At 35.6% G+C, this 19,775-nt stretch overlaps 1 protein-coding gene across 1 annotated transcript; it reads right to left on the bottom strand.

Moving 5' to 3' along the window:
* LOC109710023 (protein DETOXIFICATION 16-like) lies at positions 1,031–6,244 on the bottom strand. Its single transcript, XM_020232437.1, has 8 exons — positions 6,035–6,244; positions 4,903–5,447; positions 3,917–4,003; positions 3,737–3,793; positions 3,402–3,640; positions 2,774–2,892; positions 2,550–2,636; positions 1,031–1,753 (listed from the first exon to the last, which is right to left on the bottom strand). Exons 1-8 carry the CDS (start codon positions 6,230–6,232, stop codon positions 1,697–1,699), a joined length of 1,389 nt encoding a protein of 462 aa, XP_020088026.1. The 5' UTR covers positions 6,233–6,244; the 3' UTR covers positions 1,031–1,696.

A 19,775-nucleotide genomic window follows, 5' to 3' on the forward strand; every position in this document is an offset into this window, starting at 1 on the left:
ATGTGAGTTCCGATGAATCAGCACATTTGGAGCTTAAAAATTCCAATCAAAATCAAAATTTTCATTTGGTTGTTACTCCGGAAGAGACTGCCTACTGCCGACAGACTGCTCAACCGAGGCATGCTTGTAGATCAACACCGTGTCTTCTGCACGGTACTTACGGAAAGCTGCGACCATCTTTTTTGCAATTGTGTTTTCATTCGATTCCTACTTCTCAGTGTAGACGGACTGGAGACACTTGAGCCCACCTTGGGTGATGTCCGAAACCTTTGGGTTAGTTTTTTAGCCAACCCTGTCGAATCGAAGAGGTCACAAGGCTTGACTTATCTGGCGGCGATCTGGTAGGTGGTCTGGAGGGATAGGAATGACTCCATCTTTTGTGGAATGTTACCCAATGCTTCTCGGTCCCTAGATTACGTCAAAGTTCTCACGAGTAATTGGTCAGCCGTGCTCTGATGTGATTCTCTATTTTATTCTCCTTTTCCTTTACTTTTCTACCCCTGCCTCCGCCTTCTCTATCTGCATGTTATTTTATCCCTCTTTCTTCGCCTGCATCTCGGAAGTCCTAGCTGCTTCTAACATGTACGCTCAGTTTATTTAATTTAATGAATGAAGTTGGTAGCTTGCTACCTATTTCTCAAAAAAAAGAAGCACGACCAGCTCCCGAGAGAGCGGGACAATATGTTTGGTGCACCTGGTGTATAGGTGCATAGAAATAGTTGAAGTTGGGTGCTTTGGGCGTTACGCTGATTTCAACAAGAGAAGTCTAGGTTTATAGAAGATGAGAGAAGGACGACGAAAAAGATTCAGAAAGAGAGCTCGGGTTAAAGCTACTCTCTATACAAAAAGAGTTAGGTGTTATTTTTCTCTTATTTAGTAAATCTTATTTTACACCTATTTTTTGTTTAATTTTTTCTCTTTTGTGGTTGTTCCAGTAATAGTTTTTTACTAAAAAGATAAGTTTATAGTAAAAATATGATTTGACGCTTTCGTTTCGAAATCCCAACTGTCGGTATTGAGTCAACAGTAGTCAGTATAAGAGCATGTCTCAGATTCAAAAAAAGAAAAAAGATCTGGTATCAGAACGAATTGTAGAGATTCCAAACACTGATCACCAATCTTTACCGGACAAGTCGGACAAAGTTCAACGACAAACAACACATGATAAAGAATCTGCAAACCTTTCCAAATGAGGCAAAGAAATCAACTCCAATAATTTCTAGGATTAGAAAATTATTGTGCTTTGTTTAATCAGTAAAATTCTAGTAATATAGACACTACTATATATATTGTTTTCTAGAAATTACTCCTAAAATATTTTATTTCCCTTGGCAATAACTTGCATATATAATGATCTTTTGATAATGTGGTATAAGAGGCTAGCCAATAACTCTGTGTTTTGCCATTTTAATTTGGTTGAAACTAAATTTAATTTAGAGAAATATTATTGGCTAGCCTCTTATACCACATTATCAAAAGATCATTATATATGCAAGTTATTGCCAAGGGAAATAAAATATTTTAGGAGTAATTTCTATAAAACAATATGTATATTAGTGTCTATATTACTAGAATTTTACTGATTAAACAAAGCACAATAATTTTATTTCCCAGCCAATATTTTATTTCCCTAGACAATATTTTATTTCTTCCTCCAAATTTTTGGTTGGTGAATTGCCCAGCATCATTTTCTTTCTTAATTCTCTCCATCTGTTGTTAGAGAATTGTAAACTCTTTCTCTTGCCTTCTTAGCCTGAGGGGAAGTAATGAAATGAAATTATATGTAGTTGAAGAGAACTAGAAAAATTTGATGAAAAAAGATTATAAATTTATTAAGATTCGGGGGCAATTACTTATATAATCTTGAAAAGTTTCAAACTTTCTTATTTAACAGCCGCTTAGCAAACTAACATAAAAAGTACTTTTTTAACGTTTCAAGTTCTTTCAAATATACTTTTAAAATTAGATTCTATTAGTAAACTATTAGAAATATAGTACGTTATCTCTGTAAAATTACTATTTTTATTTTTTCAAATATATCCTTCTAAACTCACTAATCTTTTTTATTTGCCCTAAAGTTAAGAAAAAAAGAGGTATAGAGGTCTTTCAAATATACCATTTTACCGTTACCAACTTTTATTATTTATCCTTACGTTAGGGGTAGAAGAGTCATTTTGACTTTTTTTTTTTAACTCTAATGGAAATTTAACTCGGATTTAATTAGAGATAACTTAACGAGTAATAATAGCAAAGTTAGTTCTGAATAACGGGAAAACATACGAAGAGTATATTTGAAAAAAAAGGGTATATATAATATTTCAGAAGTTTTGAGGGGTATATATGTAATTATTCCTAAGATTAATAACCACCAAAACAGTTACTATTCAGTGACCTACAAATGCTCAGTACTACCACAAATATATTTTTTTAAAAAACAGATGTTGTATGATTTGGCACAGATTAAATTTCTAAGTTTTGTTTATTTATTTATTTTGATAATATAAATTAGGAACAATTTTATTTTAGATGTAGAAATTAAAGAATCTTACTTCTTTGTCCCAGTTTGTCCTTAACATGATGATTCCATAGAGCAGATCCTGAAGGGAAAGAGCACATATTATCCCAATCCAAAGACCCTGAAAAGTATAACTATTTCTTATACTCATGTCAAATAAATTCAAAAATATTATGGTAGAAATGTGTAAAGACAACAACAATAAAATTAACAAAAAAAAAAAAAAAAAAAAAAAAAAAAAAAAAAAAAAAAAACCACCTTTCCTCTTAAATGAGCAACAAAAGCCAAAATAGCAGAAACAGGAACCCCCACAATGTAGTAAGCTCCAAGATTAATGAATGCACCAATCTTTTGTAGACCACATCCTCTTGTAGCTCCTGAATATTAGATAATATTATGTTAATTTAAATTCCAAGAGAGATAGTGCTTGCTCGATCTAGCTTCTAAAAAAATCAACTTTTGCGATGATCAACGAATGGAACTTCAATATTCGAGAAACTAAGTTCAAAAACTATATTGTGCAAGTCATGAACAGTTCCAACACTAAACATTTCACTAAACAAATTTTAAGTATTTGTTCACACAACATTATTCGAGCAGCACTTCTGCTATACTCTGACCTAGACAAACAAATCTAAAGTATGCTTCACAATGTGATAATGAAAGAACATTTATACTTGTACACCTCAAAAGGGGTACAGATCTTACACTCTTCATCTTAAGATTTACAAAAATTCAAATAGTTTTTAGTTAGAATAAAAATAGATTGATGTAACAAGTAGAGAATTAAAGGCTTTTATATAAAGTGGGTGTAAGATGTACACCAATTTTGGAATGTACCAGTAACATTGCTCATAACGAAATAGCAAGATTAGGAAGGTTGTACCAGAAAGCACGCTCTGGAATCCATCTACTAGATGGCCCAGTGCAAGCAAGGGCATCAGAGCTGCAACATGTCTCACCACTTCCTTCTCATTGCTGTATACTTTACCCCACACATTCCTCACCATTATTATGACTAATCCTACGATTAAGCCCTCCGCTAACGCAAGCGCGGCCGCCACGCGGACCGCCATGCGTGCAGCGTGTGGACGATCGGCGCCCAATTCGTTCGATACGCGTACGCTACAAGAAAAAAAAAAACACAAGAAATTAAAGTGTCATTTAGCTACTACTGTTAACTTTATTACTGTTGTTGTTGCAATTATTAGAAAAGCTAACCTAATAGCTGTACTGAGACCAAGGATGATCATGAAGACCATAGAAGCAGTGTTCAATCTATAGAAAAAAGGTAAAAGAGATCAATATTATAAGGTGTTAATTAAAGAGCAAAACTAACACGAAAAATCTGGGTAATAAAATTTTAAGAAACGTAAATGAATTGAAGGAATAGATACTTACATGATAGATAACACCGAGGTTTCGAGCTTTGGATTCGGCAGAAGGCCAGAAAGAAGTATAAGCAACTCGAACGACCAGAATTCCAAGCTGTTTCAAAAAAAATCAAAGACTATTTGATAAAATTAGAAGTATATATAACACTAACTAATTCATGCCCAATTTGCTTGAGATAGTTGCAATACAAGAAAATAGATTATTGGCAAAAATAAAGTGGCGACAAGTTTTATCGCCATTAGATTAGTTAACCTATAGTGGTAATACCATTTTTGCCACCGAAATATATTTTGTCGTCACTGTATACTTGTAACGCTCCAATAAGTCTCACATCGGATGCAAAATAATTTTGATTAGAATATATGAGACTTTCACATTAGTAATATTAACTGGGTTTAAGCATTTTGGGCCGGTGGTTTAGGCCCAATAAGTTATTATTGCTAGCGGGTCGGGTCGTTTTAATTAGTATCAGAGATGTATACCAGTTGGAAGTGTGAGAGCTAAGTGCTATGCAGGGCAAAATGCTACATTAACGGATTTAATAGGAGTCACCTCTTGAACCCGTAGAAGTCACCTCTAAAATCTCACATTTCGCCTGATAATTCTAATCTGTCTGTAATCTGGATTTGGACCTGACGAAGACGTCAATAAGCCTCTACGCTAGTAATAATAACCGGACTTAAATATTTTGGGCCGGTGATTTGGATCCAACGAGTTATTATTACTAACAAGTTGGGTCGTAACAATACTGACATGTAGTGAAAAAAAAAAAAATTCCATTAATTAGTTTAAGTTAAATTGTCGCAAAACCCATGGATTCATTTACCAGGGAGACCAACTGCGGCAACATGTGGCGACAATTTTTGTCGCCATTATGTACATTTGGTGGCGACATTTGATATATTCGGTGGCGACTTCAGTCATCACTGTACGATAATTAATTTGTAGTGTTGAGATACCCTGGTTACAACTTTGAATGAAGCTCAACATACCACATCATAAGGGCAGACGGAACGGCTAGTCTAATGAAGCTGAAAACATTTTTCAGAGCCTCCCTGGAAAATCCAGTCCAGGTTGTGTTGAATGCGGGGGACAGCTTGATATAAAGAGCCAAAAGCAATACATTAAACCAATACGAGATCGAATTCGCCAACGCCGCGCCTCTGTTGCCGAGGCCGGATTTGAACACCAGGAGCCAACACACAAGGATGTGGAGCAGAGAAGTAATCCCCGAAGTTAGCATGAGAGGAAGGACGATGTTCTGCGTCTGCATGAATCTAACTTGGCATTGCAGGACGGCGTATCCGAAAAGCGCCGGAATCATCCAGCGAGCGTAGATTCCGGCTTCTGCTGAGATCTCGCGATCTTGTCGAAGCGCGACGAGGATGCGGCCCGAGAAAGCCCAGAGGAATGAGACGGGGACGCTTACGAGTGTTAGTACAAGCATTGCCCTTTGCATGTGTATGCCCAGCATGTAGTTCTCTTTCGCGCCGAAGGCTTGGCCGCAGAAAGTGTCCAGAGCACTCCCCAGTCCAATCTTGTTCATGCATCAATTAATTTGCAGTAAAAGCATATCAAAACATATTTCTCCGTTTCTCGATAGCACTACATTTCTTAATAGGACGGTAGAAATTTTATCGTAATCGACTCATTGCGATTTACAGAACATGATATTATGTACATATACAAATAGAAAACTCATTTCATATAACATAACCTTTCTGCAATTAGAAACAAAGCCTAAATCTCAGCAAGTGGCACCATCCCGTAGAGGGGGGGGGAGAGAGAGCGCGTGTACTACGCACGAAAGGAAATAGAAAACTCACTATCCGTAACACAATCTCCTTATAATAAAAAAACAGAGCCTAGGAAAACAAATAAAATACTCACTATCATTACAGAAATAACGCCTACGGAAACAAATAAAAAACTCACTATTCGTAATACAATCTCCTTACAATCAGAAACAGAGCCTACAAAAGCAAATAAAAAACTTATTATCTGTAACACAATCTTCCTATAATCAGAAACAGAGCCTAAACCTCAGTAAGTGGCACCATCTCATAGAGTGGAGAGGGAGGGTGTGGGGGTAGGGGGGAAGAGAGAGAAAGCACATGCACTTACAATGAGACCAAAACCAGTGAACCCAGCAAAGGAGGTGGCCATGGAGGCACCAGAGAGAGCCAACTCCCCAAGATGGCCCACAAACATAACTGAGATCATGCCAAGAGCATTAAGGAGAAGGTTTGATACCACAAGGGGCCATGCCAACCCCAATTGCTTCCTCACCTCCTTCACCACCTCTTCCTTGTTACTCCCCATTTGTGGCCACCACTCCCACCACCCCACTCTAAATATTATTATGTATATTTACTTCTTATAATGTGAGTAGTAGTGTGGAGAAGGAGCAAGGGATAAAAAGTGGGGAGCACAAATGTTGTGAGGGTCCACATGTCAGCTTCATAAGATACTTCTTTTTTAATTTTAATGTAATGTAAAGGGAGCTGATGATCCATGTGTCAGCTTCACAAGATTACGTATTTATATTCATATGAAAACTTGTAGGAAAATGCATGCTTAGTGGTTTATAAATGTTGTTTTCTTTATAGAATTATTAATATATATATTAGTAAATTTATTTGATGGTCACCCAGGCTTAAGTTGCGGTAAAAATAAAAAGAGAGACAATTCTTCGACAAATACGAAAATATTATTAATCAGTACGTATATACATAGGGTTGGATATTTGAATCCTACTATAATTGCAGATAATAAATTTTAGTATATCTATAGATCTAAGCCTATAAAAAGTAATCAAATAATCAGACACAAAATACAAAAATTTTTAAAATAACCTAAAATTGCAAAAACAAGAGGTTTAAACAGTTTAATTTGGATCCCAAAAATGACCAGAAGGGCTTTACCTTTTGACGCGTAGATCTCGAAAGGTGTCTTCGAATTAGGGTTGTATGCTGATCAAAACAGATACTCAAGCGAAAAATTACGACCGTTTAAAAACTTTCCGCAATGATTGTAAAATTGCCGGTGGGAATTTCGGCCTAACTTGATTGAGCCATACTTTTCACGAACTTTAATGCTAAATTAGCCGCATCAAATAGTTTTAAAATGCATGTATTAATTAATTAAAAATTTTGTATTATAAGTGTCAACATATTAATAAGAGTTGAGAGGTGCGGTACGTGCTTCCAAAAGAACGGAGGCCTTTATACTTTTCTTTTATATTTCATGATCTAACTAATTAACATGCGGATCGACAGTTTGTTCCTTTATATATAATCCATATTATTAAAAGTATCTAGGCACTAAATTTTGTGATTTCTTGTATCATTTGCCCAGTGATCTAATCATCTAAAAACAAACTATTAATTAAAGTAGAAATTTTATTGAAACTGATTTTACAAGACTTAGATTAGAGATCGATTTTACTTGCTTTGGATTGTTCTATACAATTAAATTTGCGAACATATAATTAAAATTGGCAATTAAATATATCAATTTTAAGACTTTTCGATCACTAGAACATATTAATAGTGCCGAAAAGCCATAAATTTGATATCTAAATAATTTAAATAGTTTAGATCATACTAATAGAGCCAATGGTGAATTTAAATATCCCGTTATCAAAAGTATAATAAAAATATAAAAATTTTCGTACTTTCGAAAGAATTTCTAATGCACTCTACTAATAGTAGATACAAACAATATTTGGAATGACCTTACTGCCATTAAAATAGGCATGTGAAAACATATTACTCTCTCTTTCTAATATTGTTAAAATTCAAAAAAATAATTGTATAAATTCTAGGGATAGGAATACAACTCATGGATTCAAGATAGTAATCCTATAATCTTTTTGGGTTGTAGATTAAGCAGTTCCTTTTTCCTGTTTTTTATTTTGCGGATTTAGATAATATATACCTAATAAGACAAAATTACCCAAACACTAAAACTTGTATTTGGGGCTTCTTATATATGCATGTTGCCAACTCACTAATGTTTCTCCTTACAAGCATCTCCTCAACNTTTTTTTTTTTTTAAGAGATAGGTAGCACGTTACCCGCTTCGTTTATTTCATTTAGAAATAAACTTAGCTAGAAATGTGAATCAACTAAGATTCGAACTTGGGTCTCGGGTACCAACCACCAAACCCTTTGCTACTTGCTTTAGGAGCGGTCGGTATCTCATCAACTACCTTCGTAATCTCTTTTTCAAGTTTCACACTTTTTAAGACTCTTCAAAGCCTAATTTACTGCTACAATATTTTTTTTTTTTTTGAGAGATAGATAGTATACTACTCGCTTTGTTTATTTCATTTAGAAATAAACTTAGCTGGAAATGTGAATCAACTAGGATTCGAACTTGGGATCTCGGGTACCAACCACCAAGCCCTTTGCCACTTGCGCTAGAGACGGTCGATAATTTACTGCTACAGTATTGGTAGTTGGTAAAGGACACTGGTTTCAAACATAGCAAATGTAGTTTGGTTCGACCTAATTATAAATACAGTAATTTGAAGATACATGCATGTAGTTAGAAATACAATAAGTATAATTATATGCATTTGATTTAGTTAGATCTAGTTAAAAAAAAACTTGCAGGTATGAATACTTTGTTTGGTTACATGCTGTTAAAAAGTGCATTTAAGAATTTTTATTATTTCATACATGTGGTAGTGAGATTATCTTTTATGTAGAAAAGAAAAAAAAAAAAAAAAAGATAGTGGAGAAGTAAGCTAATCTCTGTGTAAAATTAGTCTCTCCAATTGCTGCAGTTAGAATTGCAGTCAATTTATGCGTAGTTGCAATTGCTGTAATTAAGCCTTCTCGTGCAGTTGAATTTAAACGCATCAAAATATGTAAACACCGGATTTGGACTGCATGCAGTTGTAGCTGCAGTGCAGTTGCAATTACGTATAACCAAACAGCCGCTATTTGTTATATGAGATGACTACTTAAGAGGTTGAGAATTCAAATTTGAATCTCGTAAAAAATTATTATACATGACTAGTTAAACTTGAGATTAAGAGTGCTGATCTTGTTATGGCAGTGACGAGAATTTTTTATCAATTTTATTAATTTGGATTATTTAAATATTAAATTTACAAATATAATATATTGGCATGTAAATTTGTCAATTTTGAGTCTTTTCATCGCTAGGCAAATTATTGTGTTGTAAAGCCATAAAATGCTACAATAGTGGTAATTAGTATAATAATAATTGCTAATTGTTTGTATCATTACACTCTTTTATTATTTTGTTTAAATATTAATTTTATATAATTTAATGTATTGAAAAAATATCTTTTTTAATTATCATAGTTGATTAGTTCACAATACATTCGGCTAAGAGATGGGCGATAACCTATTTTTTAAAAAAATTAGAAGCAAATAAAATTGTTTTAAATTTTTTATTATTAAATAAATATCTTGCGTTAAAGAATTATAACTAATTCACTATCCACTCCTATATCTTTTCCAAAAAATAAAATATGAAGAAATGACCATGATACCAAACGAGGTCAAAGTTTGTAATATTTTGTTTTTATTTTAAAATTACATATGATATTATGATGTGATGGGCCAAGTCTGACTACTATACTTTTATGAGTATAGATTTTTTTTGTATTCATAAATTTTCGGCCATTAGATGTATCATTTAGACTATTTTCATCCATTAGATCATATTATTCAACCAATCATCCACTCAAATTTAGGAAATCACTATTATCCTAACTGTGAACCACTATCATCCTAATCATACATCTCTTCATCCAACGGTCGAAAACTTATGAATATAAAGGGGTCTATACTCATAAGAGTATAGTAGCCCTAGCCGGCCCAAATATTAATTTATTTAATTCCCTTTTTTACTCAAACAAACAATATACTTTTTCTAGTTAATCAAACCTTTAAACTAAGGCTTCTTCTGGAATTGCGGGATGATTGCGTTACGTGTGGTTATTATATATTTTCTGCGATCCCACCGAAAAATGCAGAAGCATATTCATATATACTTTTTTCCTAACTCCATTTTATCTAACAGCGTTAGATAGATCTCAATACCAAACTAAGCCTAAAAGTAAGATTACATAAGTGAATATTTGAATGGTCATTAATAGATTTAGTTGTTATAACTTCTTTTATATTCTAATGACCAATGTTATTGTTAATTATTAGTAATTGTTTGTGTTTTCTGTAGAATTTATTTTAAGTTGGAATGCTTTTAGATTTTGATACCTTCTCCACTACAGTCCACAAAATCTCCAACTCCATTAGTTGCAGTGCATCTAATTAAAAGCTCGCCAACCAAAGGTTACATTTAGGGCACGTTTGGTTCAGATAGAAATCGCAATCGAAATGAGAATGAGAACGTGAATGAATCGAAATCGGAAACAGATTAAGAGGAATCGGAATGGGAAAATCATATTCAAGTTGATATTCAAAAAATTTAAATTTACTACTCAAACCCGTAGTCAAAATTTGAATCTACATTTAGACTCTCAACTTGAATTTAAAATTTGAATATATCACTTAAATTCAAGTTAAACTCAAAATTCAAATTTAAAGCTGAACTCAAATATCAACCTTATATTAGAATTTAAATTTAAACTTAGAAAATTAAAATTTTTGAATTTTGAATTCAAATTAGTTATAAGGTTAAATATAGATTAATTGTTGGTGAAGAAAAAAAAAGTAATTATTTTCTCAACACCTCTAAAATGGGAATTGAGGAGATTCGATTTCTATGTCTGAATGAGAGTCAGAATATATATCAATCCTTCAAACCAAATACTACTAATAATTACGAATGAATTAATCTGATTCTCATCCCAAACCTCAAATCCTTTAAACGGAACATTCAAATCATACATGTTGTTAGAGAAATCATTGAGACAACGTGGTCCACCATGCTAATCATAGATTCCTAAAAAATAAACTAGAATTTTAATGTAAAGCAGTGATCCCAAAAAAAGATATGGAACATACAGCGCGCCGTAGGATACATATAAATATATATGTATCTAATCAATTCCAAGCCGTACAAGAAAACATAAAATATCAGATACATCTAATATATATAGTGTTCTCTATAACATATGATTTAACAGTTTGAAATTACGTATTGTCATGTCCTATCCCACGTGCATGGTAATAGTCTAATCAAGAATAATATGAAATTTATTTATCAAATTAAAGTTCAGACCAAATAGAACCGAAATTGTACGATATGTAAAAAAAGAGTGTGTATATATATGTATGTATATATATATATATACCATTAAGCTGAGGCCGGTGACGAAGAGGAAGCTGGTGGCGACGGCGGTGCCGGAGAAGACGCGCTGGCCGAGGCGGCCGACGAACATGAGCGAGATGGCCTGCCGGCTGAAGCTGAGCAGGTTGGCTACCACCACCGGCACGGCCACCTTCAGCTGCTTCTTTGCCTCTTCCACCACCCCCCTCTCTCCCTCTCCTTCCATTTTTATTTCTCTTCACTTTGTTGGTGTGCCCCTCGCTCTCTAATATAAAAAAGGGGACAAAACTTGAGTGGAGAGCTCCTCAACACCGTCTCGTTGGGGAGTCCTTGATTCGCTATGAAGTATTAGTTTCGTCTCAGTGCAATGGTTTGTCGGATGTTTTTTAATATTAAAATTTAAAAAATAAAATTAAATTTTTTAAAAAAGTATATATAGTTTTTGAATAAAGATAAAAATAATACAGAACAACGAATTTAGACTCTTTAACGAAACGTCATTAGGAATCACCCACTAAAGTTTTTTCCCAAAAACTGTGGAAAGCCAAAAATTATATGGAAAAGGTGGGGGTAGGGAACAAACTTATCTTTTATCTTTTTCTTTTTTGGATAAAGTGAACTACTATCTAATTCTTCTAATTTTAGAAATAATCATTTTTTTTTGTAAGAACTTAAAGTGTTTAGAAAATAGTATTTTATTATTTATATTCAACATTCTCATTTATATTTCGGCTGGAGCCTCTTCGATAGGCCGAAGACGATGACTTCGAAAGTTAATAGAAAAAAATTAAGTGAGAGTAGAAATCTGATGGTTCAAACTTAAAATCTTCTTTTCTGATATTGTGTTAAATTACGTAAAACAATTATTTTTCTTCAAAATTTTAAGCCATCAGAAAAAGAACGTTTTTAATATTTATATTCAACATATTGCAATACACGTATGTCTTTTTCGCTCGTAGTACGTAGAATTCTATTACATAATTTTGATCGAGTGAGTATCGCTCATAGTATTAACGTTTATGCTATTTATCTATAAAATTATAACTTCATTTCGATGCAGAACTACCTAATTAGTGTCATATATACTTTTCCTCCTCAAATAATTTTTCTTTTTAATTTATTAAGAAGTGCTTATGTATGCTTTTGTCTTAATTAATTGAAGGTGCAATTATAATCCTTCCAGAATAAATTGCACTTTTTGGTCCTCAAACTGTGAGGCAGGTGACACTTTGGTCTTCAAACTTTTATTTATCATAATTTCTGGTTCAAACTTTTCAAATTATTTAACTAAATTTTAACGCATCGGTGATGTAAAAGCAATATGACATCTCAATTATTACGTATTATCGGTTATAACACTACCACTTTACCTCTACATTAGTAATATATCAATAATTAGTTAACTAAATTGTGTTATACAATTTAATTGCAAAAATTTTAAAAGTTCGAGCGAAAAATTATGATATATTGAAGTTTGGGCACCAAAATGTTACAGTCTTATAGTTTGAGGACCAAATGTGCAATTTATCCTCTTTCCACTTGGTGCCCTTCTATGGTGGGGGAGCTCTCCATTTCCACCTGCACGAACTAAAAGATTTGTATGTAGTGGCATTTCTTTACAATTTTTTTTTTCGGGGTTTTTTCGCAAATAGCCCCCTGACAAATTTTATTTGCAAAAATAGCCCTGTCTAAAATTTATTTACAAAAATGGCCCTGGCCCTGCCACGCCAGCGCCACGTCAGCGCCACGCGGGCAGGGTCTGGGCCAGGTAGTCAAGTTGAACACGGTGATTGGTTCACCGTGTCTAAACACGGTGAACCAATCACCGTGTTCATTGTGTTAAAAAAATCACACCCCGCCCGGGGCGTTACTATTGCATTAGACACGGTGATTCGTTCACCGTGTCTAGACACGGTGATTCGTTCACCGCGTCTAGACACGGTGAACAATTTACCGTGTCCTTCACTTCCATTTTTGGCCAAACACGGCCTGGCTACTTGTATTGGTCACGGACTTAACCATTTTCGGGGGTGCTGAATACATTTGTATTGGACACGGTGAACCACTCACCGTGTCCAGAGATTTGTATTGGACACGGTGAATGGATCACCGTGTCCAATAGATTTGTATTGGACACGGTGAATGGATCACCGTGTCCAATACAACTGCCCACCCAACTAAAAATTTGCCGCAGAAAAATCAATTACAAGATTCAATACAAGAATACAATACAGATACCTATCAATACACATCACAACACATCACAACATCACAAAAGTAATACACATCACAACATCACAAAATTAATACACATTACAACATCACAACCAATAGAATCTCAATAATATAATCAATACCAAATAATCAAAACAGAATATACAAAATAAATGCAAGTTATACAATAATATATAAATATAATATCATGTTCTCCTCCCTCGACCTCCTCGACCACGTCGCCTACCACGTCCGCGACCACGACCAACATCATGCTCATCAAAAGGCTCCAAGATCTCCAACTGGTCTAGATGCTCTATAGCAGCACCCTCAATAACCGGCTCAATCACAGCAGTAGCATGTGCCGGTAGTATGTCTGGCCGTGGAGGAGCTGAAGAGGAGGGCTGATCTGGCCGTGGAGGAGCTGAAGAGGAGGGCTGATCTGTACGGATAGACCTCGATCGCCGTCGACGCCTAAAATAAACAATATCACCTGCTCGAGCTGGATCCTGCGGTACTGGTGCTGGTGCCGGGTCCGTAACATCAGCATAAGGTGGCTCCCCTATCGGTGATGATGGCATCGGTGGACTATATACGGGTGCATGGCCGGACGTCGATGCTCCACCATAGTCTGCTGGTCCTGGAGGTACATAGTGTGGAAGCGTAGGTAAAGTCTCCAGAACTGCCTCCATCTGATCGGCGACCTGTGATAGGGTAGCTAAGACTCCACCTCCTGAAATATCGGATTGGACACGTCTGATCGTATAATGTGATCTCTGCACGATATCAACCTGAAATAAAAGCACAATCAAAAAAGATTATACGAAACTTTCTTGTATATATAAAAATTAATATAAAAAGATATTTGCAATTACATTCATACCAATACTCTCTCGACGTGTCCACGTGGCTGATAGGCAAGTGGTGGCCGCTGTACAGGTCTAGATATCCACCTCCTGGTGATCGTCCAATACCACTGCATGTAAACAGTGGTATCTCGTATCGAATCTGGATCTGTCCCAGGGGCCACCTCTGCTATCTACTAATCTATCATTCCAACGCTCAATGTATGAGGCGTGGTATGCCGCCCAATCCTCATCTGCTCTGCCTCGTGAATTGATGCGAGGTATGGCAAGCACAGGTTCAGGTATATGCTGTAGTAGCCCAAACTGGCGAAGCACACGATCGGGATGATGGAGCTCAATAATGTGGAAGCAGACTAAGGTAGTCGTCGATCGGGCTTGGTCCATTCACGATGAGTACATGATGGATCTTCATTTTGATAAGGAGGGATAGTATTTCTTACTGGCCAAGCCGACCATTGATGAATACTAGATTGTCCTGGACCTTCATCTACATAAGGAGTGTTAGTATTTCTTACTTCCCAAGCCGGCCATTCATGAACACTAGATGATCCTGGACCTTCATCTACATAGGGAGGGTTAGTATTTCTTTCTTCCCAAGCCGGCCATTCATGAACACTAGATGATTCTGGCCCTTCATCTACATAGGGAGGGTTAGTATTTCTTTCTTCCCAAGCCGGCCATTGATGAACACTACATGATGGACCTTCATTTTGATAAGGAGGAATAGTGGTTCTGACTTCCCAATCCGTCCATTCGTGAACATAAGATGATGGTCGTGGGCTTTGATAAGGAGGGACAGTAGACCTGTAGAGATATATAAGATTAACTATCCACATTGATTTTTTACGTAACTAAATCATACAATCACCTACCACTCATTTTGATCAACCAACGGAGACGGATCCATCACAGCAGATGGCAATGCTGCACTAACTGGCTGAGATGGAACTCCAAACTCTCTGAAACACTTACAAGACAAAGTTATTAATTTCGCGCACCTAAACTAATTAAGAAATCACGAAAAAGATTTATAAAGATCATTACTTTATACCTTGATGTACGACCTCGTTCGCGATTGACGTAATTCCTTTGATCATTGCGGGTACGACACATTTTCGTTTGATAAACGGTATTTGGACGGTCGTGTGCCGTCGACCCATCTTTCTCCACGTATAATTTTATACATCCATGGAACGGAAATATACTTATCACGCCAGATAGTGTATTGTCATTTGATACGTTAACAAATTCCCATTCGCCTCCCATTGGACATTTCACCGTGATGCGTAGACGGTCTTCCACTCGATCATAATTAGTAACATTGTATATTTCCATCTCTAAATCCCGAAATGAGATATTGCGTCGGACCGCAACCAATTCTTTACGGCCACCAATATATCGTGGTACATTATTGTTCTCGACAAAATTTCCGTCCCAATGGATATAGAAAGGAACAATGTCGCCAGATATAGAGTTCTAAAGTTATATATTAACATGTAAAAAATTATTAAACTCAAGACATATCACATTTCTAACATACAACAAAAGAGAGGGTAAAAAGATGGTATTACCATTGTACAAGCACGGTCGGCGGGCGCGACTACTTTGCCAATTAAGAACGCAAAAATAACCTTTGACAAAGAGACAGACAACAATAAGTGAAAGAGGAGGGTGTGGGGGGTTGCAGAGAGTTTGAGTGGGGGGAGGGGCAGTGGGGGGAGGGGGGGATTCTCACTGTGAGAAGCCTCAAACCCCCCGTGCCTTACAGTGGCTTCTCACTGTGAGAAGCCCCCCCGCGCCTCACAGTGAGAAGCCTCACAGTGGCTTCTCACTGTGAGGGGGGGGGGGCATTCTCAGAGTGAGGGATTCTCACTGTGAGCGCTTCTCACTGTGAGAAGCCAATGTGAGGGACTTCTCACAGTGAGAAGCTTCTCACAGTGAGGGACTGTGAGGGGGCTTCTCACAGTGAGAAGCCCTTCTCNGGAGACACCGGGTGTGGCGGCGGCGGCCGCTGCGGCGGCGGCGGGAATGGGCGGAGACACTCCGAAGAGTGTCACTCTTCCCGAAGAGTGACACTCTTCGGGGGAGTGTCAGGGAGTGACACTCTTCGAAGAGTGACACTCTTCAGGGGAGTGAGAGAGAGAGAGAGAGAGAGAGAGAGAGAGAGAGAAGCTTCTAGGGCTAGGGAGAACGAGGAATGAAGCTACCTCAGGCAACAAAGGGCGGCGGCGGCGGCGGCGTCGGCGGCGTCGGCCAGAGAGAGAGAGAGCAAGAGGAAGAAAGCGAGAGAGAGAGAGATCGAGAGAGAGGGAGAGATCGAGATAGAGTTCGGGGGGGGGAGTGTATTCAAAGAGAACACGGTGAATGGTTCACCATGTCCAGGACACGGTGATCCATTCACCGTGTCCAATACAAATCTCTGGACACGGTGAGTGGTTCACCGTGTCCAATACAAATGTATTCAGCAACCCCGAAAATGGTTAAGTCCGTGTCCAATACAAGTAGCCAGGCCGTGTTTGGCCAAAAATGGAAGTGAAGGACACGGTAAATGGTTCACCGTGTCTAAATGCAAAAAAAAGACACGGTGAACGAATCACCGTGTCTAATGCAATGGGCGAGGTGGGAGAACTCAAAGAACACGGTGATTAGTTCACCGTGTTTAGACACGGTGAACGAATCACCGTGTTCAACTTGAATACCTGGCCCAGACCCTGCCCGCGTGGCGCTGACGTGGCGCTGGCGTGGCAGGGCCAGGGCCATTTTTGCAAATAAATTTTACACAGGGCTAGTTTTGCAAATAAAATTTGTCAGGGGGCTATTTGCAAAAAAAGCCCTTTTTTTTCCTTTCACTTTCTTTTTTAAGTGGGATATGTACCTTTTTTTTCTAGGAGAAATTGCTCATACATTTCAGAAAAAAATTTCAACTTTTTTATTTATCACTCTTAAAAAGCTAGTATTTATAATTTCTCTTAAAAAGCTAATATTTATAATATCTTTTTAACGTCCCAAAATCTTTCAAATATATTCCTAGAGTTAAATTTTGTTTAGTAAACGATTAGGAACAGTCGTTAGCTTTGTAAAATTATCATTTTGTCCTTTCAAATATGTCATTTTATTGTCATCAACTTTTTTTATTTGCCTTTAATTTAGGAACAAAGTAAGTATTTTGACTTTTTACGTTTTCAAATATACCTTTTTACAGTCACAATTTTTTCTTATTTGCTTTTAAGTTGGGGTTATGGTAAAAATTTAACTCAGATTTAATCCGAGATAATTGAACGAGCCCTAATAACATGTATATTTTTGAATAACGAAGAACATATAAAAAATATATTTGAAACAAAAAAATAAAAATAAATAAAATATTTGAGAAGTTCTGTAGGGTATATAGATAATTATCTCTATTTTTTTTAGCCCTTTTTAACCCGTCTTTAGTTAAAAAGGATCAAGATACTTTTTTTTTTTTGTTTTTTTGATAGATGACATTATAAAACCATTTCAGTTCTAACCAAAAAGAAAAATAAAAAAAGCGCTAGTCCCGAACTAGTAAATGATGATTTTTGTTGAAACGGTTGACAGAAATAAATTTAAACTAATCAAAAATATCGGATTACTTATCAACAATTTTGTCACAAGAGACAAAATCATCATTCTTGGGTAAAATTTTTTTTCACCAGTCACATGATGTGACTCGTAAATTACACCCTACATAAGGATGGGTGGGCTTGTAAGATATACATCCTTCTTAGGGTATACCATTAATATTTTCTATTTTTTACCATGATACATTATCAATAATTTAAAAATCGGGTTTAACACACCGATTCGACAGATCCGATCGTGACATCAGTTTATAAAGTGATTTAGTTCAATTTTTTAAAAGAATAAGTTAAAAAAATACTTTGAACGTTTCAAGCCATTGAACTGGTGAACCGATCGATTTTAATCAAATCAGCCAAACTTTTTTTTATCAAGTCATGTTAAATTCTAACGACTTTAAATTAAATTAGCTGATTTTATTTCTATTAGCAACAAATTAATCTTATATAAAGTGAAACTTGAATATTATATATATATACGTAATTTGGTTTAAAAATTAATATTTTATAATTAAATATGATACTAAAACAAAAATATATGTATATTATTTTATAATATAATTCAACATTTAAAATAATAATTAAATATTTATAGCGTAATGCTGATGTCACTGATTCAACCAGTAATGAATTCGCTCATTGAACCAGCGACCCTTGACCCACTAATATTTGTCATTTGCTATGCGATTCAATTTTTAAAACATTGCATAACATATTTCTTTTGAGAGATAGATAGCAGCTAGGGGTGGAAACGAGCCGAGCTCGAGCGAGCTTATGTCAGCTCAAATTCGGCTTGAAATTAATTTCGAGCCTAAATCTAGGCTCAAGCTCGGCTTGAAATTAATTCGAGCCGAGCTCGAGCGAGCCTAATTTCGAGTCGAGCCGAGCTCGAGCTCTAACGAGCGATTGAAATTCTCGAATTATATAATCAATAGTTTGAATTTTTATAGAATTACCTACATTTGATGCAACATGTCAATAGTTCAAAATACAAAATAATTGAAGAAATTATCAGTCAGGGTGATCTGCCCTGACGGGTGAGGCGTTCAAAGAGAGAGAGAGAGGAGAGAGAAGATCGAGAAGGGTCCGCGTGAGAGGAGAGAGAGAGAGAGGGGGGGGGATTAGGAAATTTGAGAAGTTGAATGTTATATGTTTTAGGGTTATGTTGGCAAAGTGAAAATCTGAAGACGGAGTGTGTTATGTTAATTTTAGGTTGGGGCTCATTTGCACGGTCCTGTACTTTGTTAGGTATTATTTTAGGGCCAACAATAATAGCCAAATTAAATTAAAGCTTAACATATAATTAAAATACATTATAGTATATAGTAATATAATTATATATATTATATATATATATATATATATATATAATATATATAATATATATATCTCTTATAGTATTCTATAGTACCGAGCTCCGGCTACTATAGTGTTGGTTTTCGAATTTGGGCGTTCAATATCACGCATCCACGACCGTTAAATATGATCGTAGGGTATACTGAATTTCTTAAGAATAAATTTAGTTTTTTTCTGATATCGTTTACTAGTAAATAATTATAATCTAAAATGACGGAATGGAAATTTGAATAATCTTTAAATTGAGCATAGGACTTTTAAATTCAAGATCAAGAATGTTACCTTATTTAACATAGTTAAAGATATTTTCTATTCAAAAATTTGAAAAAATTTAGTTTTCTACACTGCTGGTTTAAATCCAACTCGTATATAGCCATTGAAATGATATTTGAAATAGTTTGATTGCATGAAAATATAACTAATGTCGAAAAAATTATAAATTTTATTCGAGAAACTTCCTTAAATAACCAAAGATCAGTTTTAACGTTGTTGGCATCGTTGATTGTGAGAACGCTTAAGATCGAAAACCAACACATATAGTACCGGAGCTGGATCTAT

This window comes from Ananas comosus, linkage group 5 (assembly GCF_001540865.1).
Source record: "Ananas comosus cultivar F153 linkage group 5, ASM154086v1, whole genome shotgun sequence".
NCBI classification, from domain to species: Eukaryota; Viridiplantae; Streptophyta; class Magnoliopsida; order Poales; family Bromeliaceae; genus Ananas; species Ananas comosus.